The sequence below is a fragment of the Kogia breviceps genome, chromosome 13, assembly GCF_026419965.1.
Source record: "Kogia breviceps isolate mKogBre1 chromosome 13, mKogBre1 haplotype 1, whole genome shotgun sequence".
Lineage (NCBI taxonomy): Eukaryota > Metazoa > Chordata > Mammalia > Artiodactyla > Physeteridae > Kogia > Kogia breviceps.
The window spans coordinates 1,049,793-1,074,334 of record NC_081322.1 but is presented as its reverse complement, the minus strand read 5'-3'; the positions used below and the strand labels follow the sequence as shown (position 1 = coordinate 1,074,334).

At 38.9% G+C, this 24,542-nt stretch overlaps 1 protein-coding gene across 3 annotated transcripts in view; it reads right to left on the bottom strand.

Annotated features, from left to right (window-relative positions):
* Positions 1–24,542, bottom strand: part of UBE3D (ubiquitin protein ligase E3D) — a 194,251-nt gene that overhangs the window by 139,937 nt on the left and 29,772 nt on the right. For 2 of the 3 annotated variants that reach the window (XM_067011252.1, XM_059083753.2), the window contains exons 5-8: positions 23,985–24,054; positions 15,233–15,302; positions 14,087–14,195; positions 10,617–10,780 (exon numbers count right to left, since the gene is read on the bottom strand). In XM_067011252.1, coding sequence (XP_066867353.1) covers positions 10,617–10,780; positions 14,087–14,195; positions 15,233–15,302; positions 23,985–24,054 — 413 coding nt within the window. Of the gene's footprint in view, positions 1–10,616; positions 10,781–11,009; positions 11,584–14,086; positions 14,196–15,232; positions 15,303–23,984; positions 24,055–24,542 lie in introns of those variants that run through there. The other variant, XM_067011253.1, reaches the window with a different exon arrangement.

Below are 24,542 nucleotides of genomic sequence, written 5' to 3'. Positions count from 1 at the left end.
ATAGATCCATGGAACAGGATAAACAGCCCAGAGATAAACTCACGCACATATGGTAAACTTATCTTTGATAAAGGAAGCAAGAATATACAATGGAGAAAAGTCAGTCTCTTCAATAAGTGGTGATGGGAAAACTGGACAGGTACATGTAAAAGAATGAAATTACAACACTCCCTAACATCATACACAAAAATAAACTCAAAATGGGTTAAAGACCTAAATGTAAGGCCAGATACTATCAAACTCTTAGAGGAAAACATAGGTAGAACACTCTATGATATAAATCACAGCAAGATCCTTTCTGACCCATCTCTTAGAGAATTGGAAATAAAACTAAAAATAAACAAATGGGACCTAATGAAACTTAAAAACTTTTGCACGGCAAAGGAAACCATAAACAAGAGGAAAAGACAACCCTCAGAATGGGAGAAAATAGTTGCAAATGAAGCAATGGACAAAGGACTAATCTCCAAAATTTACAAGCAGCTCATGCAGCTCAATATCAAAAAAACAAACAACCCAATCCAAAAATGGGCAGAAGACCTAAATAGACAGTTCTCCAGAGATGATATACAGATTGCCAATAAACACATGAAAGGATGCTGAACATCACTAATCATTAGAGAAAAGCAAATCAAAACTACAATGAGGTATCACCTCACACCCGTCAGAATGGCCATCATCAAAAAATCTACAAATAATAAATGCTGGAGAGGGTGTGGAGAACAGGGAACCCTCTTGCACTGTTGTTGGGAATGTAAATTGATACAGCCACTATGGAAAACAGTATGGAGGTTCCTTAAAAAACTAAAAATGAAACTATCATAGGACCCAGCAATCCTGCTACTGGGCATATACCCTGAGAAACCATAATTCAGAAAGACTCATGTATGACAATGTTCACTGCAGCTCTATTTACAATAGCCAGGACATGGAAGCAACCTAAGTGTCCATCGAAAGATGAATGGATAAAGAAGATGTGGCACATATATACAATGGAATATTGCTCAGCCATAAAAAGAAATGAAATTGAGTTATTTGTAGTGAGGTGGATGGACCTAGAGTCTGTCATACACAGTGAGGTAAGTCAGAAAGAGAAAAACAAATACCGTATGCTGACACATATATATCGAATCTATAAAGAAAAAAAAAATGGTTCTGAAGAACCTAAGGGCAGGACAGGAATAAAGACGCAGACATAGAGAATGGACTTGAGGATGCGGGGAGTGGGAAGGGTAAGCTGGGATGAAGTGAGAGAGTGGCATGGACATTTATACACTACCAAAGGTAAAACCAATAGCTAGTGGGAAGTAGCCACATAGTACAGGGAGATCAGCTCGGTGCTTTGTGACCAGCTAGAGGGGTGGGTAGGGAGGGTGGGAGGGAGATGCAAGAGGGAGGAGATATGGGGATATATGTATACTTACAGCTGATTCACTTTGTTATACAGCAGAAACTAACACACCATTGTAAAGCAATGATACTCCAATAAAGATGGTCATAGGAAAGGGCACCAAGTAAAAAAAGAGACTGCACAAGGAAAGAAATGCTTGAAACCATTCCATCTGAGGATGTCTAGCTTGGAGACGACAAAATCTAGGAATGAGTGTCACATTATCTGAAATATTTGAAGAGCTGCCATGTTCAAGAATCAGCAGATTAATTTCTGGTAGTGTTCTGGATGAGAGTTTCTGGGAAGCAGATTTCAGCCCAATAAAAGGAGGACCATTCTAACTCTCAGAACTATTTCGGTGGGATCTTTTTAAGGAGTGGCTTTGCCAGGAGCCAATGAAGCACAGTCTGGGGAAACGCACAGCACAGGGGACGGTTATTCTCAAACATTTTTGTATCAGCTCTGGATTGAGGTGACCCTAACAGGGCAAGCAAGTAAATGGGAGTGTCTCTGTGGGCAGATGACTGCCTATCCCACTGCAGTACTCTGTGAGCGAGCGACACCCCATCAGCAGCAGCCACTGAGCTCCCAAGAACCCACCACATTCGCAGCCCAGCCCTTTTCATAACTTACTTGGGTGGGGTGGACTGGAGGAGAGCCCTTCCTAACTTTTTCCCCTTTTTCTTCAATTCAGCTAGTGAACACTGTTTTCTATGAAAAGCTGTTCCTCAGTATATATGTAGATTTTGTTTTTTTGAAAGAATATTTGGGGGGGTACATTTACCACGTTGCCTTAACTTTACTGCAAGTTCCTTCATGGAAGAAAGTTTTGTGTTCTTACTGTGGAATCACATAAAATACCAAGCACAGTAGGAGGTAATAAAAGGAAAAAGAAAAACCCAAAACTCTTCAGACATGAAAGTTTAAGATAACTACTTCAGACCTGACTTATAAAGATACCCAACACATGATTAGAAAGCATAGAAAAGCGAAGAAACAATTTCACGTACACATCTCCCTCCTTTCCTTTATCCAATCCCTGGCACCCCACCTCCCCCTTTACCACCACAGGTCAGGACAATACTTATCTCACGTTCTTTCAGAAGAAAGAAATTGTGGATTGTCCCCTGAGAAAGCAATCCCAAGAGATGAACTGCTTCTCATAGGAAACCTGCTTGATTGGAATCTCTAGGAAAAAATGCTCACTCTTATTATTAAAAGTCATGGTCTTATTTCCTGTATCTTCTTTAATGATTATAAATGAATTCGTGGATAATACAGGAATTCCAAATAAAATAGGCTTGAATTTAGGCCACTGTACTTAACACAGTCCACTCAGAAGAATTTTTCCAATTACAGATCAAAGAAGTATGTGCTCAACTTGCTTCATCATGAAGGGTGGTCTCTCAACGGATAAGTCTTGGTGACAGTACGGTATTAGCAGATACAATGTGTGACAAGTCCTTTCCAAAGAAGCATTTATATTTTCCTAAAGGTACCTGATTATTTTCCTGTATTTTTAGATTAACTTTCTTTCAATGGATTCCTGTTCTAAGAAGCTAAGGTGAGGGACTTCTGAAAAATATCACATTTGTATCCTTAAATTCTGACCTGTAAGATCAGATATGAACACAATATAAATCAGAAGTTTCTGCTACCAAAGTTACATATTAATATGTATAAATATTCACTGAGCATAAAAGAGTAAGCAGTATATTTTGAGGCGTAAACAAAATGCTGACACATTGTAAACTACCACAGCGACAGTTCTTGAGAAACAGTACACATTTATAGCGACATTTTCAGGTCCCCTAAAAGGCACTACAGGACATAATGACAAAGCACTGAATCTGGAATCATAACAACGTGGCTCTAATTGTGGCTTTATAACCGACTGACAAACTGACTAACTGTAGTCATTTCTCTTACTGCCCCTCAGTTTCCTCACTTATGAAATATAACACGTGTACATTCATTTCTGAAGTGTAAGTTTCTCCTACTCCGTAAAGTCAGTGTCCCTAATTGCGGTGCATGGACAATGTCACCATGTGACTCCTCTGTGGGGAAGCAGAAGACGCTCACTTGAGATGGTTTAATAAAGTACTCTTGAGGGGCTGGTGACACGAATCAGTTCATTCATTCCCTTGTTCATTCATGTGTTCATTCTAGCATCGTATTCACACACTCTCCACATAAGCTCATGGGAAGTGTTTCAGCAGGTTATGCAATTAGTAGATAACAGGTCTTGGATGTTTTAATGGATATAAAATTAGTATAAATTAACATTTGATTTATGGTTTTATCAATCAGAAGGACAAATTCCTCTAAATCTCAAAATCGCTCATTTTCATCTCCAAAGTATTTCAGGCAATGATAGTCTCTGGTGCCTCAGGTGTACAGCTTCAAAACTAAGCAGAGTTTGGCAATGATTTCTTAGCTATGACACCAAAACCACAGGCAACGCAAGTGAAAACAGACAGATGGAACTGTATCAAACTTAAAACTTTTGTGCATCAGAAAACACAGGCAGTGGAATAAAAAGGCAACCTATGGAATAAGAAAAAGTATTTGCAGATCATATGGCTGAGGAGGGGTTAATATCAAAATATATAAAGAACTCCTACAATTCAACAACAAAAAAATCAACCAGCTACATTAAAAAGTGGGCAAAGAACCGGAACAGACATTTCTCCAAAGAAGGTATACAAAATGGACAAAAAAGAGGCTCAACATCACTAATCATCAGAGAAATGCAAATCAAAACCACAATAAGATACCACCTCATATCCATTAGAACAGCTACTATTAAAAAAAAAAAAAAAAAACAGAAAATAACAAAACATCCAAAAGAACTGAAAGCAGGGTCTCAGCTCTTTGCACATCCAAGTTCATAGCAGAACTACACATAACAGCCAAGAGGTGGAAGCAACCCAAACGCCCGTAGAGGAATGAATGGATAAACAAAAAGTGGTATATACATACAATGGAATAGTATTCAGCCTTAAAAAGGAAGGCAATCTTGTTACATGCTACAACATGGATGAACCTTGAGGACATTCTGCTAAGTGAAATAAGTCAGTTACAGAAAGACAAATACTATAGGATTCCACTTACACGAAGTATCTAATGCAGTCAATGTGACGAACTGAACTGTGGCTCCCCCCAAATTCATGTGCTGAATATGAATACAGTTAGGGCTCTAACCACCAATGTGACTGTATTTGGAGATAGGGCCTTTTAAGGAAGTCCTTAAGTTAAATGAGGTCGTAAGAATAGGGCCTTATCGGTCCTTATCAGAGGAAGAGACACAGAGATTTTTCTCTCTCTCTGTGCATGTGCAGAGAGAACGGGTCATGTGAGGACACAGCAAGATGGTAACCATTTACAAGCCAGGAAGAGAAACCAATCTCAATGGCACTTCGATCTGGGACTTCTAGCCTCCAGAACGATAAGAAAATATATTTCTGTTGTTTAAACCACACAGTCTGTGGCATTTTGTTATGGCAGCCCTAGCAGATGAATGCAGTCAAACCCATAAAAACAGAAAACAGAATGGTGCTTACCACAGGCTGGGGGGGAGGGGAAAACGGGTACAGTTTCAGATTTGCAAGATGAAAAAGTCCTGGAGATCTGTTTCACAACAATGTGAATATAAAGTTGACCCCTGAACAACATGAGTTTGACCTGCATGGGTCCACTTACATGCGGATTTTTTTCAATAGTAAGTACTACAGTACTACGCGATCCGTGGTTAGTTGAATCCGTGAATGTGGATACAGAGGAACCTCAAACACAGAGGGCTGGTTATAAATTACAAGTGGATTTTTGACTGCACAGTCGGTTTTGTTCAAAGGGCAACTGCATTTAACATTTCTGAATTGTACACTGAAAATTGACTGATGCTTAATTTTATGTTATGTGATTTTTACCACAATAAAGAAAAATTAAGCAGAATTTCAAATTTCCTTCTGCTTTCCTTGCTTTCCTACCTTAAGGCAAAAACACTACTTCTGTTTTAGAACCAATATTTAGCCAACAGAGAGAAACCTACCTAGTTTTTAAAATTTAATTGCTAAAATTCTACTAAAATTAGGGGTGAATATAACATATCATCAGCATTTCCCTCAATACCTTTTGCAAGAAAATGCTGCTGTTAACAGTGGAATATAGAACAGTTCTTATCAGTTCAAATTTTCCAGATTCCTAAATCTGATATTGTGTCTTTTGAAAAAGGTGGAAAGAACCACTACCAATATTAGGACTTACATAACTTATACAAAAGAGAATTCAGTTTAGCTTAAAAAACAAAACAAACCCACTTATTTGTACTTCATGAATGCATTCCCCTAAGATCTCTTCTCTTAAAAATATGAGAACAAAGGACTTGATATCTATGAAATCCCTTGTCATTGTTTAACAAAAATACATCTATTCTTCACGTTTGCCCTCCCCAAAAAGAGAGAAGTGTAGCAACAGTTACACTATATTTTACCACTTATACTGTTTTATTCTAACCAAAGTTAACATGTGGGATCATAGATATTTTAACTCATGCCACAGTAAAATTTCCCTTATTTGCTGGCCTAAATACCATTTCAAGAAAAATGTGGGTTGTGACCCCCCCAGAGGGAAAAGATAGACACAGCCTGATTTCAGGAGATAATCTAGAACAGGCTATCTCAACTTCAGCAGTACTTGCATTTGGGGCTGGATGATTCTTTGTTGTAAGGGCTCCAGGGCATTGCAGAATGTTTAAGAGGATCCCCAGCTCCACCTCCTACTAGATGCCAGGGGTCCCTCAAGTTGTGACAACCAAAAATATCTCCAGACATTACCAAATGTCCCTTGAGAGGCAAAATTACCCCCAATCTAGAGACTATGAGGCAACAGGTGAATTACTGAATTAGCAGAATTAAGCTGCAGAAGTGAACTTAAAAGAGTCCAAAGCTAAAAAGTTAATATTTAGGATCTAAACTTTGATATGCAAACTAAAGAATGTGAGTTGTAGGATAACTCTGGCTGGGGGTGGGTAGGGTGAGGGGGATTAAATTAAAAGACAATAGACTTCAAAATGTTGAGACATGTGTCTATTGCTAGAAAGAACATTCTAAGAATATTACATGCCACGATTTTGTACGTGCTCAAGGAAATAAAACCATAGTTACATTTGCTATTTTCCTCTTTTAGACTGCCATCTGGCAATCCAAACTTCCACTAGGAAAAAAATTCCAGCCGATTGGACTAAAATAGTTAATATACCACCCCATGTGCCAAAAATATGCCAGGGAGTCTACGGTTTGCTCTGTCATGCCCCAAAAGAAAGAAATTAATGTCCTTGAAAGACAAAAGTAAATAACTCACGCGACGCTTACTCAACCTGCGAAACTCAACCTTCCTCCCCACCTTTGGAGGACCCAGAGGCAAACAGTAGGAGGAGGAAAAGCACAACAGAAGTGGGTTTATAGAACAGGCAAACTGAAGTAATAAATTCATTTACGGGATGTCAACGCATCCCCAAGACACATGGAGTTTAAAAAGGTCCACTAATAAACACAGCAGAATACAATGGACTATATATTTACAGCCCATTACATCCCAGTGTCACAGGGATTTGTTAAAAATACATGAAATGATGGGACAGGTGCACTGCGTCCTTGTTAACACTCCTGCAGAAAGGCAGTGCAAAGATCCTTCACAATAATGAATACAAGGTTCACCACCATAACTAAAGCTACAGTCATGACACCCAAAAGTTGTCAAAAAACGGGCACATCCAGACTAGTATCTCCTCGGAGTTCTCATTCACCAGTCTGTAAAGGCAAGCTATGGTAACAAGAACAGTCACCAATAGGTGAACATTAATTATCAACTACAAGGACAAGCAGAAAACTATGTGTGATTCACTTCACAAATGTTTCACAGACGTAAACATAAATTGCATGTTTTGAGCACTTCTACGAGCACTCATCTAGATGGAGTAAATGAGCAAGACGGTCAAGGTCCTGGCTCACCTGGAGTTTACAGCACAGTGCAGGAATTCCAGTAAAATCATCAAACATTTGGGAAAAGCAACACCATGAAAGGCAGTACCAAACACAATGTTTTTTTTTTTTTCTTTTTTCTTTTTTTCCAAAAGAGAAGAGTTAATATCCAAGGAACAAGAATTAACAGGAAAAAAAAAAACCAGAAGACTTTTAAGTATAATTATGATTCTCACAGAGACTGAGGACAGATTATGACATTAGAGAAAAATCTTGAATAAACACCTACATTTAGACACCTCTGAAAGAAATCTTAGAAATCAAGGATAAAGAGAAAATCCTAAAGGTTTTCAGAGAGACAAAATAGGTACAAGACATTTTCAGATATTCAAGGATTGACTACAGTCCAAGTTTAAAAGAGCTATTGGACTTTATCAAATCAAACAATTGGAACAAAGAATCATGAGTTTTAAAAAATTGTAAAAATATACATACAATATAATACTATTTGTAACTATTTTTAAAACCATCAAGCAATCCTGTATGTTTTTATGGAAACAGACTTACACAATAAAAAGATAAAAACATTTATGGTCATAATGCACGAGTATAAGCAAGAAGTAAGCAAAAAGGGTAGAGCTTTGGCTTGATAATTCTTTAAGAAGAGACAACCACCATCATCAGAATCAGAAAGGGAGAGAGTGCATTCGGGAGGGAGCAAGAGAGTGAATGTGAAACCCTGTTAAGAGTCGTTTCTTGTTTTGGTGAAGACAATGGATACTAGATAAATCTAGACATTGACAGCTTTGAAAAAAAAGTATAAGGATATGTATTAAAAATTTAAGGTTAACCATTAAAAATCATTTTGAAATAGATTTTTTTTTTTTACTTTCAAATCATTACAGGAAATAAATGACACAGAGGCGCCAACCAATGTAAAAGTTAGCAGACTAAGTTCAACTACATCAATAATCACAATAAATGTAAATTGATTAAGTTTACTATTAAAATAAACAGACTGTCACATTGGAGTTTTAAAATATTCAGCTACATGTTGTTTACAAGTTAATGTTAATAAGATATATATCTAAGATAAAATAACACACAACTGAAAAAACACAATTGGAAAAAGATCAATAATTTTTTAAAAAGGAAAGTAAATATAGCCATAACATCAGACAAATTAGAATTAAAGAAAAATAACATAAAATGAAAGGAGAGAAAAATCTTATTGATGAAATACACAATTAGTCAAGTCGTTATGGCACAAACCTTTCATGTACCTAATTACATAGCTTCAAAATATATACTGCGAAAACAGGCATCAAGACCAGAAGAAAATGACTTTTCCATAATCCCACTGTGAGATTTAACATACCCTTCTCAAAATATCCACATCTCAAATAAATAAAAAAGAGGAATAAAAAGTTTTAATAAATTTGACTATATAAATCTAAATATATAAAGGTATACACCATGCACACACACCCCTCAACAAAGTCCCCAAAGCATCAAATACATAAGCCATATTCTCTGATCATGCTTCAATAAAACACAAGGAGAGTCAACTGAATCTGTTTCATTTAGACTGGCATCAGATGGGCAAAAATCTACGTAGCAGCTTGGGTGAGGGTGTAGGGAAATGGGCATTTATAGAAACATTATGTGGGAGTATAAATTTGCAATGCCTTTTTGCAAAATAATTTGATATTACCTATTAAATTTTAGATGTTACACCCTTTGACTTAGTAATTCTACTTTTAGAAATACCTCATAAAGAGTACACATAATTGCAAAACAAATGTACAACATACAGTGGAATACTAATTATAGCAGCAAAAAAGTAATAACCCAAATATCCATCAACAGAAAAATGGTTAAATTACTTACAGTACATCCATTTCATGAAATGTCAAGCACTGACATGGAAAGAATCTCCAAGACACAGTGTGTTGTTGTTTTGTTTTTTGTTTTTTTTAAGTGTAAAAAAATACACATGCATCATGCAAATTATGTTAAGATGCAAAATGGAAAAAAAGTGGAAAAATTCACAACATACTTTTTTCTTCTGGAGAGAGACATGATGGAGAACTTTCACAGTTTATGTAAGTCTCTACTGTTTGAATATTTTATGACTCGAACTGCTTGCATAATTCAAAGAAAAGAAAAGACAAGCAATAATTTTTAAAAATTTCTTATTTACTGCCCAGAAGAAGACTGGGATCTTTCTGTTCTTAGTACAGATTTGATCAAACCCACCAGAGAGTACAGGACAAGTATAAACTTCCAATCTGTTTAAATAAGAACATTTTCTGTTCCCTCTGCCAAGAATGCTCTTCCTCAGATATGGCTCTCACTCCCTCACTGCCTTCAAGTTTTCCACTTAAATATCATTTTATCTGAGGAACCTTCTTCGACTCTTCAGTACGAAGTGCCAACCTCCTACACCCTACTAACTTGCTTTACATTTCACACCTGTGTCTCAGTGTCCTTGTCTGTAAGATGGGGTGACAAGTGTACCTACCCCACAGGGCTGTTGCTGGGCTTAAAGGAGCGAGAAGCCCTCAGATAAGCACCTGACTTACAGGAAGAGCCCTATCGGTCTTTGACGTTTTGTCTGTTTTGTTTACGGCCTGCCTTCTTTCTCCCTATGAGGAGGACAGCCCCAGGAGGCAGGGGCTGGGTCTTGTTCACAACTGTATCCCAAATGCCTGGAAAGTGTTTATCGGTAAATAGTCATAGCTGTTGAAGCCTGATTTGGTCCTGCAGCCATATGTACAGACAGCTGAGGTTACAAAAAAAAAAAAAAAGACCAATTATTTTCAGTAAAAGCAAGCTTTTCTGCAGATTAGCATGAACAACCTGTAATGATTCAAGCCTTTTTTTTTTTTTTTTTGCGGTACGCGGGCCTCTCACTGTTTTGGCCTCTCCCGTTGTGGAGCCCAGGTTCCGGACGCGCAGACGCAGCGGCCACGGCTCATGGGCCCGGCCGCTCCGTGGCATGTGGGATCTTCCCCAACAGGGGCACGAACCCGTGTCCCCTGCATCGGCAGGCGGACTCTCAACCACTGCGCCACCAGGGAAGCCCTCAAGCCATTTTTAAAGCACAATGGGTAGCAGTATGATTGCCAGAAGCATCAAATAGGGAGGTGGTACAGTGCCATTTAATTCCTTAATTTCTTAACACCAATGTGGCAACAGAAACTAAAACAAATGTGGAGGGAGAAAACAAAAGCAGGACTTACTCTGCATTCCTGCCTTTGATGCATGGCTGGTAGAGGACCTTGACAGCATTCCAGGCAGAACTGGAATCGGCCTTCAATAAGTCTTCCAACAGAGGGAATTTTTTGATATTTGTGGAACTTTCCAAAGCTTCAATCACCAAACTGTCTGAGTTTAGAAGCCATAGCTAAAGACATGGAGAGAAAAGTCTAAGTCCAAGAATATCACAACTCTATTCATACCTCATACCACCACTCAAAAAAACAAAAACAAAACCATAAATACAAGACAAAACTACAAAACACCAGAAAAAATAGCACATATATAACTTTTAAGTAGCGTAAGCCTTTCAAAGTATAACCTTTGGTAGAGCCACTGACAACATAAAGTTTTTAAAGTAAAGACAAGGGATTAGAAGAAAATATTTAATACATACAAAGTTATGATCCATAATATACAGAGCTCCTAGCAATCAATAAGGGGAAAAAAAAAACAGCCCAAGAGAAATACAGGTGAAGAATATGAACAGAATTGAACAGAATATAAAGAGAAGAAATAAGTGATAAATATATAAAAATGTTCACTACTAATAAGGAAGTGCAAAATTTTGGGCCACCACTTTTCACTTATCAGATTGGCAAATACAAAAAGATTGAGAACAGTCAGCTCAGAAGAGGGGTTTGGAGCAGGTATCCCCACACGTTGCACATGCAAGACTGTTTTGGGGCTTGGACACAGGTGGTTCCCTGAGGAAATACTCTCAGGAGAAAGGGAGCGAGGGCAAGAAGATAAGGCGGGTTAGCCAGCGACGTGGACTCGGCCTGATCTCCCAGGGAGCTCGGAAGCCTGAATTCCACCTCACAGAGTCCGTCCCATCTTGAGACAGGAGATGGCAGGTTTTGTAGCCCAGGGTCGGGTCATCGGCGGTGGGCTGAGTAGGGCAGCGGTGGGGGACGGCGGAGGACAGGAAACTCCCGGGCCAGGCAGCATCTGTCAGGATGGGACAAGTCTTTGGAGGAGAGGGCGACTGTGACCCGTGAGCAGGCAACGTTCTCAGCAATGGGAAGGTGTCGGGGGGGGGGAGGGACCAGCCGAGGAGAGGGGACCTGGGGGGAGGGGGCACCAAGAACGTCTATAAGGGATAAAGGATGTTCACAAGGGATAAATTAGTCCAACTTTTTAGAGGTGATAATCGTCAGACTTTAAAATACACAAATTCTGGGCTTCCCCGGTGGCGCAGTGGTCGGGAGTCCGCCTGCCGGTGCGGGGGACGCGGGTTCGCGCCCCGGTCCGGGAGGATCCCACGTGCCGCGGAGCGGCTGGGCCCGTGAGCCATGGCCGCTGAGCCTGCGCGTCCGGAGCCTGTGCTCCGCAACGGGAGGGGCCACAACAATGAGAGGCCCGCGTACCGCAAAAAAATAAAATAAAATACACAAATTCCAATACTGCATAAGATGAGAAAGGTCTGTTTCTGAAGTACTAAAATACATGTGCAAAGATGATTTTCCCTGCAGCCCTGTCTTTACCGGCCATACAGTGGAATTCTACTCATTAGGAAGAGTCCAATCCACATTTACACTAACAAGAAACAAGCCTCATGACACCTGGTTGTGTGGAGAATGCATGTGAAGAACAATGCTAATCACATCGTTATGTTATTTTTACAAATGCCTGTGGGCCTATGTACACAGAGCCGTAAACAGGGAAAAAAAGGAAGTACCATGTCAGACCGTTCATGATTACCTCCGGATGGTATGACACAGCCGGGCAGGAGAGGGCACAGGCCAGGGAAACTACCACTTCTTTTATGTTCTTCACACTGTCAGAATGTGTTTCAAGACTGTATTACTTTTATAAAAAAGAAAAAATTTTTAATTTAAATATACATTAGCAGTAAGTTTAAAAAGTTCCTACTCCTGATTTTCAACTTGAAAACTTTGCAATAAAAGAAAATTAAGGGCATTCCCTGGTGGCCCAGTGGTTAGGACTCCACACTTCCACGTGCAGAGGGCACGGGTTTGATCCCTGGTCAGGGAACTAAGACCCCGCACGGTGTGCGGTACGGCCGAAGAAAAAGGTGAAAAAGAAAAATAAGACTGATTTCAGACTAGGACTCTGAGGTGTACTTAGTATCAACCTGAGTTAGAAAATATTTTATCTTTGAATAGAAATTATCTGGAATTAGAGAAGCATGGGGTCCCTGTGATGGATGGACAGCCACAAAGCAACACCTAATAATCACCTCAATCCCTCTCTCCTTTTAGCTACCATGCTCCCTTATTAGCTTGCGAGGTCCTCCAAGGCATTTTGGTTCTATCTTGAGCACCCGGGACAGTGTCCTTCAAATAATAAGTACTCAGTATATGTTTACTGGTTGAATAAAACAAGCGTGGAGGCAGAGAAGAGACGGGCGGGCCCTCGATCTTGGATTTTCACATTATGTCCCCAATTGTTTTCTGCAGAATGTTATTTTTGAGAGGAGCAGTTTAATATTAAACGCTTGTGGTACGTGTAGGGGATGATTCTGCTAACTGCGGAGCCTTTTCTCCAAAACTTGCTACTACTTCTCAAACATCCAAGTGCTGAAATCAGGATCTCAAAGAGATCTCCGCACTCCCATGTTCACTGCAGCACTGTTTACAATAGCCAAGATGCAGAAACAATGTAACTGTCCACCAGCGATGAACGGATGAAGGAAACGTGGTACATACACCCTATGGAATATTATTTAGCCTCTAAAAAGAAAGAAATCTTGTAATATGCAACAGTACAGATGAACCTCAAGGACATTATGGTAAATAAGGCAAGTCAGACACAGCAGGATACTCCTACATGCTTCCACGTACACGAGGAATCTAAAATAGTCTAACTCACAGAAGCAGAAAGTAGAATGCTGGTTTCCAGGCACTGGGGGGAGGATGTTAATCCTCCCCCCAGAATGGGGAGTTGTTAATCAAAGGCTATAAAGTTTTAGTTGGGCAAGGTAAGTTCAAGAGACCGGTTCTACAACACTGTGCCTATAACTAACAATGCCGTATTGTGCACTGAAAAATCTGTAAAGAGGGTAGATCATGTTAGGTGTTCTTACCACACATACACAAAACAATAAAAACAAAAACAGGAGCGACAGAACGTATTTTAACCAAGAGTATCAAATGGGGAAAAAAGTGAGAAAGACAGAATTGTGTTACACTGACCAAGAAAGCCGTTAAAAACTAAGAGCAGAGAAACTTCACCTTGTGGCATATGAGCCTCTAGAGAGGAATCAGACTGTAGTCGCCTCTAAATCCCTAGTACCTAGCACGCAGAGGCACTTAAATCGCTTGTTCGATTAAGGGGATCTGATTTGTGAATTAAACTGAGATTAAAAACTCAAGTTTTCATCATTTATTTTCTAGACCCGAGAATCAAGAAAAACGAATGACAAAAACCAAAGAATTTCTGAGACCCTGGATTACTAGGCTACAAAAAGCTGGGTGAAATCATTTCTTACCAAGATGTACACTTTGCCGTCGTGTCCTTGAAGAGTGAATCTAAAAGTGCTTCTAGCAGACGAGAGTTCCACCAGGCACTGGGCTATAACGCTCTGTACAAACTGAGACCTGTTTGAACACAAACCAGTTTTCACAATGTGCCTCTCGTAATAAGTCTAACTGGCGAGATAAGCCAAAAATACCCCCAGGGCACCACCTATAAGGCAGAGGTGGGTGCATGCTGGACTTTTCTATATGCTGCCCATCCCCTCACAACCTGTGCTAATTTTAATCTACTGTAATGTATTTGTGCTTGCACCAGTCTTTCTATAACCCATTCTTTGATCCTTAATACTTTTTCCACCCCAAACCTAACTATTCCCCCCACTAAATAAAAAAATACGGTTAGACAAGTCAATAATCCATTTGAGCTGCAGCACATTCAATAGTGAATAAACTAAGTTAAAAAAGAAGGTAAGAAATTTCCTCCCAAACATTGGACAGTATTATCTCCAATGTTTTCCATTTGTATGCCCTCAGAGTGTCAGATCTGAGGTACAGAATCAAAATATTTATAGGAGGATAAAGTTCAAGGTTATATTCAGAGAGCCATAATTTTTAGATATCAATAAATTAGCTGAAATAAAGACATACTACAGTTAACTTTTATCTGCAAGACTAAAAAGATGCTAAGAAAAGAAACACTGATGGATTGAGTGGCTAAGTAACATTCTTTTTAAAAACACACAAGTCATTTGAAAACGAACCCATGTTTCAAGTAAGTTAAATTAAAACCAGAAATAATTACTCAAAAACCTATTGATGATTATATTATAAAACCTTGGGTATCTAGCACATAAAAAGAAACACAAAAAACTTTCAGAACTAGAAGATTTATAAGAGCACATTTGTCTAAACCATTATGGAAGCAAACCATAAATAAATCCTCAAATCTTTCATATCTGTGGTTTGGTTCCACTACCTAAAAACCTTTCCAAAGACTTTTATTTTTCCTTTCCGAACAAAGAGGGGTATAAATAAAAATGAATTCCCAAATAATCACTTACAATAAATACTTATAATAAATAATTATAATTAATAATTCCCAAATACCTATCTTTCCTTACAGGTGAAATTACAGAACACACTTAATTAGCTATTTGTACCTTGGTATGATGGGAAAATTTCTTTCAGATGGCTGAATAATGATCTCTGTCATATAAAACTTAGTGGTTTCTAGAAACAAAAAATAAGAATATTAAAAGATCTCCCCAATACATTAATTTTTCTATTGTGGACATGCTGGTTTCAAATTAAGACATTCCAAACCAAATATTCGTTATACTGGTACAATTACTATTTAGTAAAGTTTTTCCAAGAATGACTTAGTGTCAGAAGACAAAGCAATGACGAGTACAAGGAGACAGTCTGAGACTCCAGATAACTCGGTGTTGTTTTAGAAGAGCACGCGGCCAGGTGAGCCTGGAGCAGCAAGACTCTGCTCACACGTGTGCAAGGTTATAAGAACCAGTCATGTCACAGCCATAGACCACTCACCGAAACATTAGTGGCCACAAAACTGCGAGTCACTGAAAAAGGCTTTTTAATCACAGTATTCTAAAGCCCATGAACAGGGCTTCCCCGGTGGCGCAGCGGTTGAGAGTCCGCCTTCCGATGCGGGGGACGCGGGTTCGAGCCCCGGTCCGGGAAGATCCCACGTGCCGCGGAGCAGCTGGGCCCGTGAGCCGTGGCCGCTGAGCCTGCACGTCCGGAGCCTGTGCTCCGCAACGGGAGAGGCCACAACAGTGAGAGGCCCACGTACCGCAAGGAAAAAAAAAACAACAACAAAAAATAAAGCCCATGAACAGAAGCTGTGAACCTCACGTTAATATTTACCCAGAATCTCGATGAGTCGATTAATGTGCAATTGTTACCAAATCTGGTTATCTGAGTCCTTCATTTACAGAAAAATTTAAACAATAAACTAAATATTTAATAGAACTGAATATAAACATAACCATTTTGGATTTTTTAAAAAATCCATGAAAAATGTTCACTCACTAGTAATGAAATGGAAATTAAAATATTTTTCAGCATCAATAAAATATTTCTGAATGATAAAGTGCAGCAGCAATGAAGATGTGGAGAATTGGATACACTTACATTCTGCTGTCAGGAGTGCAAATAATAAATTTCTGGAAAGCCATTTGGTGAAGGCCTTAAAAATGTTTATATATTTTGACACCATAATTAAATGCTTAAAGATTTATCTCAAAGAAGTACTCCCAGATATCTGTAACATTTATCTATTAAGGTGCTTATAATATTAATAGAAAAATACTGAAATTTCTAAAAATAAAGGATGGTTGGATTAAATAAACAACTATACATTTAGGCAAGAGAATTATATACAGTCATTAAAAATGGTGTGCTAACAATTTTTTAATTGTTTTAATAAGACGGCAAGTTGTTCCTTGCAGATTTTCTATAAATGTTTACAACTGCTCAGTATAACACACAGAAAAAGGCAAAAAAACAAATTTAAACGTTTAACAGATTATTATATATCTAGAGTCATGATGATGAATTTATACGTTTCCCCTTCAAGTCCAATTTTTCACTTTACTATTTTGAAGGCATGTTATTAGATGCAGAATTGAACCTTTTAACATTATAAAGGGATCCCTTTTGTCCCAGCTGTTGTTAAACCATAATTTAATTCCATAATTTTAATCCCACAAGGTATTATTGATTTACACAGTTCACATTCATTTAGTGTCACCCACAAATTTACCACTTTCTTTACCATCTTGAACTTAGACTTTCTATCTGGGATCGTTTTCTTTTACTTAATATACAGGTAAAATTTCTTTTCATAAGAAACCAAACCATTCGAATTGAATTATCCTAGCTTTCGTTTGACAGAGAATATATTTATCTTTGTCTTGATTCTTTCGTAGCAGGACATTTTCTCCTGATATAAAATCCTAGGTTAGCGGTTTTTAACCTTTGTGCACACTATCATTCCATTTCATTCCACTGTCTTCAAACCTCCATTTCTGCTATTCCTTTGGAGGTGATGTCATTTTTCCTTGGTTACTTTTTTTTTTTTTTTTGTGGTACACGGGCCTCTCACCGTTGTGGCCTCTCCCCTTGCGGAGCGCAGGCTCCGGACGCGCAGGCTCAGCGGCCACGGCTCACGGGCCCAGCCGCTCCGCAGCACGTGGGATCCTCCCAGACCGGGGCACGAACCCGTGTCCCCTGCATCGGCAGGCGGACTCCCAACCACTGCGCCACCAGGGAAGCCCCTCCTTGGTTACTTTTAAGATTTTCTTTTCTTGTTTTTATTTTTCTGCCGTATCACTGATATGTCTAGCTACAGACTTCTTTTTATTTCTCTTACTTGGGCCTCATCTAAGTAGAATTCATTGGACTTCCAACTGTTGTCCTTCACCATTTTTGCAAAATTCTCAGCAATTATCTCTTCAAATATTGCCTATGCTCTATTCTATTTCTCTTTTCCTTCTACAAGTCTGATTAAACATACATTAGATCTCCTGTGTTTTATGTCTCTTACCCTCTCTTCTATATTTTTTACCTTCTTGTGTCTCTGTGCTGGATTACAGATTTTTCTTCTCAACTATCTTCTGTTCATTAACTCATTCTCCACGTTGTACCTAACCTGCCGTTAAACTACCCACTGAGTTTTAAATTTCAATTATATTTTTAAGAAAATTTTTAGAATTTTTTAGAAATTCTTTTCCAAATATGCTTACTGTTAGAGTTTCCTTTTCCTTTTGATATCTTCAAACCTTTCTTCTGTATTGTTAAAAATAGTAAGCATGGTTGTTTCACAGTTTACATCTGATAATTCCAATAACATAAGTCTGTTTCTATTGTTTGCCATTTTTGTTAGTTCTTGTGGATGGATGTTGTTTACTTGTGTGCTTATTTATGTTTGGTTGTATGGTAAACACTGCACTTGACAAATTATTTGTGGGAATAATATGAGTTTCACAATGAAGGTATTTTCCTCCAGAGGTGACTTGCATTTGATTTTCCCAGGCCCACGGCACTATGTCTAGTCCAACGCAGACTAAGTTAAAGATTTGAAATTCCTAATGTCCCAAAGAAGTGATACCTGTCTGTAATGCCACAGGCTTGTTTCACTTCTGATTCACCTTTACTGTGTGAGGGTGAATGGTAAGGCCATTCAGGGTCTCATATTTTTGTACAGTCACCTACTAGGTTCTTACTTTGTGCAGTCTTTGACTTCTGTCCTTACTTCTCAAAGCAATCAAAAGTTCTACTTTTAAAGAACTGGCAAATGGCAGGGAAAAGGTGTTTTTCAATTTTATGCTAACCTCTTTTGAGTTTGCTTTTGTGCTAATTAACCCACATATTTTCCATTATCTCGCTCTTCATTCCCTTCTGTGGATTCCAATTACCATATCTTTCCTTAGCATTGTCAGCCTGGAGAACTTTCCTTAGCATTGTCTGCTAGTAATGCATTATTTCCATCTGTTTATAGAAAAATGTCTTTATTTTGCCTTCATTTTTGAAGGAGAGCTTTGCTGGATATAGATTAGATGAAAGGTGTTTTTGTTGGTTTTCCCCCCAGCATTTTTTAAAAAATAAATGTATTTATTTTATTTATTTATTTTTGGCTGTGTGGGGTCTTCGTTGCTGCGCACGGGCTTTCTCTAGTTGCAGCAAGCGGGGGCTTCTCTTTGTTGCGGTGGGTGGGCCTCCCATTGTCGTGGCTTCTTTTGTTGTGGAGCATGGGCTCCAGGCATGCGGGCTTCACTAGTTGTGGCACGCGGGCTCAGTAGTTGTGGCTCACGGGCTCTAGAGCACAAGCTCAGTAGTTGTGGCGCACGGGCTTGGTTGCTCCGGGGCATGTGGGATCTTCCCAGACCAGGGCTCAAACCCGTGTCCCCTGCATTGGCAGGCGGATTCTTAACCACTGTGCTACCAGGGAAGCCCCTCCCTCAGCATTTTGAATATCTCACTTTAGTGTATTTTGGCCGTCATTACTTCTGTAAGAAGTTGGCCTTAATGCGTAATGAAATCCCTATACGTGATGTTTTGTTTTCTCTTGCTACTTTCAAGATTCTCTCTTCACCTCTGGCTTTTATCAGTTTGACCACGATGTGCCTGGCTGAAATGCTCTTTGTGTTTATCCTACTTGAGATTCACTGCAGTTCTTGGACCTAAAAGTTAAAATGTTTCACCAAATTTGACAAGATTCCAGCCATTTTTTTTCTACAATTTTTCCCTGACCCTTTCCTTTTCTCCTCACTTTCTAAAGCTTCACTTACACATTTATTGAAACAGTTAATATTGTTCCATAAATCTCTGATATTCTCTTCATGTTGAGATATTTTTTTTCTCTGTTCTTTGGATTGGTTACTTTCTATTCATCTATCTTCAACATTTTTTGTTTCTTCTGTCACCTCAAATATGAGGTTTTAGTAATGTAGTGAATTTTTCTTTTGTTACTGTACTTTTCAGCTCTGTAATTACCAGCTGGTTCTTTCTCTGAAGTTTCCAATTTGTTGAGATTTGCTATTAGTTCACTCAAGAGGTTTTTTGCTTTTTTAAATTCTTTGCCATATTTATAATTAGCTACTTCAACATCGTTGTCTCCTAATTTAATATTTGTGCTTACTCAGCACCTATTTATTGAGTCCTGCTTTTTCCTTGAGTATGAGTCACTCCTTTCTCTTTCTCTGCATGGCTAATAATTTCTGTAATAAAGTAGGCCATTGTATGTAATACATTGTACCAATTCTGGATTTTGTTTTGTCCTTTTTTAAAAAAATTTATTTTTATTTATTTATTCTTGGCTGCGTCGGGTCTTCGTTGCTGCGCACTGGCTTTCTCTAGCTGTGGCAAGTGGGCTCAGTAGCTGTTCATTGCGGCGCGCGGGCTTCTCATTGCAGTGGCTTCTCTTGTTGCAGAGCACAGACTCTAGGGCACGTGGGCTTCAGTAGCCATGGCTCGCGGGCTCTAGAGCGCAGGCTCAGTAGTTACGGTGCACGGGCTTAGTTGCTCCGTGGCATGTGGGATCGTCCTGGACCAGGGCTCGAAACTGTCCAAGCCCGTGTCCGCTTCATTGGCAGGCAGGGGGAGTCTTCCCCGCTTCATGGGCCGCCGGGGAAGTCCCTTGCTCTGTCCTTTTAAGGGTAATTGGTTTATAGGTCAATTACCAAGCTTGGACTTAAACCGGGAAATATGTCTTCCTGCAGTGTGTGGTCACGAATGTCTCTGCTCAGTTCTATTTTGTCTAGCCTGACTCCGTGGACAGTGTTCACTGTTTCTGCACAGTTTGGTTATCCGCAGATTTGGGGAGAGGTTCTGCTCAAATGCCTCAAGCCATTAAGGCTTCCATCTTCTGCTGCCCAAGCTGTGTGTGAATTGAGGAATGCAATCAAAGGCACAGCAAATTTTCTGGTCTCCCCAAGCTTTCAGTTCTTATTGGACTCCCTGGCATCTACTGTATGCATGTGTAGTTTTGCAATCAGCCAGAGCCGGGTTAAGAAGTTATCAGCTCAGCCCCTCAACGGCCCTCTTGCTTCCAAACTATCCCTCTTAAATTTCTACTCTCTCCGTTGCCTACCCTGAACCAAACCTACTATCTATAGATAACAAAGCTGTGGGTTTTTTTCCTGCCCAAGTTTGGGGGGCGTGTCAAGTATGTCAATGATCCCAAGCAAAAAAGGGTCACAAATTTGCCATTCTAACCCAAGGCGGTAGCGGTTTTTGATAACGACACCTCTCAAATCATTGCTTCATTTTGGTTATTTTCTAGTAGCTGTTCTTCTGAACTTGTACAGTTCAGTACTTGTTTCCTACAGAGAAGAACTATCCATTCTCTTGATGCCACCATTTTTGGAATTAGAGTCCTACTAATTTGCTTTTAGAGTAGATGTGGATATAGCTCTCTTACATCACCCCGCACACATATTCACATACAATGACCTCCTAATATACTTACATATTACATCATAAAGATTCTTGGTTAAATTGATATTCAGTGTTCACATTATTGTGACCATAATGATACCATGGAAATGCTTCCTTTTTTGTTCAACCTTCTGTTTTCCTGCAGCGCATAACTGCTTTCTTTTTCATGGGTTTCGTTTTTCCAAACACCTTTAGTTAATTCTTCCCATATGATGAAATGGCTTGTCTCAAGATTATTTGTTACACGTAGTCAAACAATTCAACAAATTTACCAGTTTCAGTGTATAACTGAAAAAGTCTTTACTACAATTTCTCTCCCCTTGCTTCAAACCAGGCTGTAATGCCTGATGTACGTCCCTCACACGGGGACTTCCTTATCTCATTCTCCTGTGTTGGACAGTCTGTTCCCCAAATCCCACACTTTCTCTTTTGAGGTTAAATTCCTAGTTTTGGAGATGCATACCCTATGGTAGATTCCTAAGGAAAATGTAACTTTGAGGTCCATGTTTTGAGACCCTGTATTTCCAAATATGTATTTATCATCTTCATACTTGACTGACAGTTTTGACTGTCTACTGAATTATTCTGGGTTGAAAATCTTTTTCCTTCTAAATTATGAGGGCATTCTTCATTGTCTTCTAGCTTTCAACACTGCTATTAAGAAGTTCAGTGCCATTCTAATTCCTAATCCTTTGTACATTACCTGCTTTTTTCTCTCTAGAAACTTCATCCTTGGCGTTTGGAAATCACTCAATTACGTGGCTTTAAGTAGCTTCCCTGTCACCCCTCCATTAATTATATGAGACACTTCGTGGGCTCTTTCAGTTGAGAAACTTAAGCCCTAGCTCTGGGAAATACCTTTTTAATGTGTTCTTGGTATTTTTGTTCTTTGATAATTTCCCCCACCCTGTTGTCTCTATTCCCTCTTTCTAGAATTTCTCCTAGCTAGATGTTGGATGCCCTAAAAGGCTCAATTCATTCACTCATTCAACAAATATTTACTTGGTACCCACTATGTGCCAGATATTGATCTAAGTGCTGTGGTTACCGTGATAAATGAGAGAGGCAGTATTCCTAACCTCAGGAAACTTACCTCTTTTTTTTGAAATTTCCTTTCCAATTTTCAACCTCTGTCTTTTGGTCCTGATTTCTGAAATAGTTCCTTAATTTTATTTTCCAGTCCTTTGGTTAGTTTTTTTCAAGCTATTACATCTTTAATTCGACATTCTCCGAATTATAGAGATAATATTATTTCATTTCTCCAAGGACATTTATTATGGTTTTTTAAAAGATTTTCTTCTGTTTTACGCATAATTTGTTTCTTCTCAATGCGTCTACTCTGTTTACTTGATTATTTATTTGCTTTGGACTCTTTTTAATATTTACTGATTCTCAGCAATCTCTTCAGATTTAAGTGTAAGGTAGTAAAATGCTGAGAGGGAGCTCTTGTGTGTGGATATAAGGCTTGGTAAGAGTAGGATGGCTGAATATAAGCTCATTTTTTTTGTTGTTACATGACCCCTGAGAATCAGTGTCTGCAGATCTTTTCTCTGGTTAGTACACTTCCATTCCCTTCTTCCAAGAAAGGCTGCTCCAATCTCCTACCTTGAGAGCATCAGCAAGTTGCAAGCGGAGACAGAGTCTTAGGAATCTAATGGCTCCATATACAAACTTGGCATTAATCATCCTGCTTTCAGGCCCTCGTCCCTCTTACCTGCTACCTCTAAACTCTGGCCAGTTCTGGGGATCTACAGTGAGAACTGGCTCACTCCTTATCTAACTGGTCTTCTGCAGACACCAAGGTTGCAGCTTCCTCCACACTGCAAGTGTGTTCCTACCCGTCTCAGCTCTACAGCTTCCAAAGGAAGTTTGCTTCCACCTCTGGTTCACATCACTGTTGCCTCCTCCCCATTTCTCTTTGTCTCTGTGGATGTCCTTCTTTTTTTATTCCTTAACTGACATTTTAACTGGGCTTCAGGGAGGAGAGAAAAGCATGAAAAAAAATCAATTCACCTTATTTAAACTGGAAGCCTTAAGATTTTCTAAGTCATGGCTTAAAGGACTTGTTTTCATTCTCCAAAAATGACACTGAGGGCGGCATCCTTTATCACTACTCATTCTTCCTGTTCTCTCAGAGCAAGTTATGTGACTCTGATGATCTTAAAAAGCAAACAAAACAAATGCCACCATCTGCCTTCCCTTGAGCACAAGAGCTTCACTTAACTCACATCTTCTAATTAGTTCTATTAAAAACAAATATTCTTCACCCACAAAGCTCACAGAGCATGCCGTAGCTCTCTAGGCATTTTTTTTTTTTTTTTTTTTTCTCTCTAGGCATTTTTAAACCATATCTTTAAAGAGGGATGCCTTTTAATTTTCAGGATTTCATTATTATATTGGAAAGTCGTGTAACATAGGCTTTATGTAAAATATAATTAACACTATTGGAAAAAAGAACAAGGAAGGAAGAGAGCATAAAACGCAGAATATTTCAACAGGTCCTCTGCACCCCCAACCTCCAAGCCTCAAAACACAGCCCCTGAAGCACTCAACAGCCAGGAAGAGCATCTCCTCCATCATCTCTGGCAAGCAATGCTTCTGACTGAAGAGCTTTCTTAAGAAAAAAGCTCCAATCTTCCTTAAGATAGACCCAAGTACAAGCTTTATACTATTGCTTTATATCTACAAAGAAGATATGAAATATTGAAAATGACCCAACTTCTTCATGCTTAAAACTCAGTACTATGTACTTACAAAGGTCAAAATACACAAACTTCTTGACATATTGGATGATATATTAGTTGATTTCTATTTTTAAAAGCATCAATTCTACAACATGTATTAGTGGTCTATCTTTCATATATATTTCCTATAAAATCTCCTTCTACTTTTTTTTTTTTTTTTAACAAGAAGGCAATCATTTTGGCTTTTTTATTATGAAATTCTTACCTGATGACACAGTCTCTCCCAACATTACCTTGCAACGCTTACAAATTACTTTGGTATTTGCCTTTGGTTTCTGTAGAACAGAAAAATGTCATTTAAATGTCATTCAGCTTTTCTTAAAAGGAATATATAATTTTAACATGGTCTCTAGAGTATACATTGAACTTTACATTTTATTTTGCCATCTACTAAATACTGGGAATACATTTAGCTTGTATGCATAATTCACATGCACGGAGATCACTTTTTTCAAGTCTAAAGACCAAATGAACAGAATGATGTCTCCAAACTAGTCAGCTCCCGATAATCTGCACGTCGCCACGTGATTTGAACAAGAAGCATCTTACATTTCTAAAAAGCACCTCCGAACGTCATTTAGAACAGGCACATGGTGGGCAACAAAGGTAGAGAGGGTCGGTGACTTGCCCCAACTCATGTGTCTAGAAAACAGAAGAATTAGAACTTGAACCTATATTATTTTGACTCCTAGTCCAGTGCAACTTATGTAAAAGGAATCTATAATTCATAATCACCATTGGAAGTTAAAAATACCTAACCCAT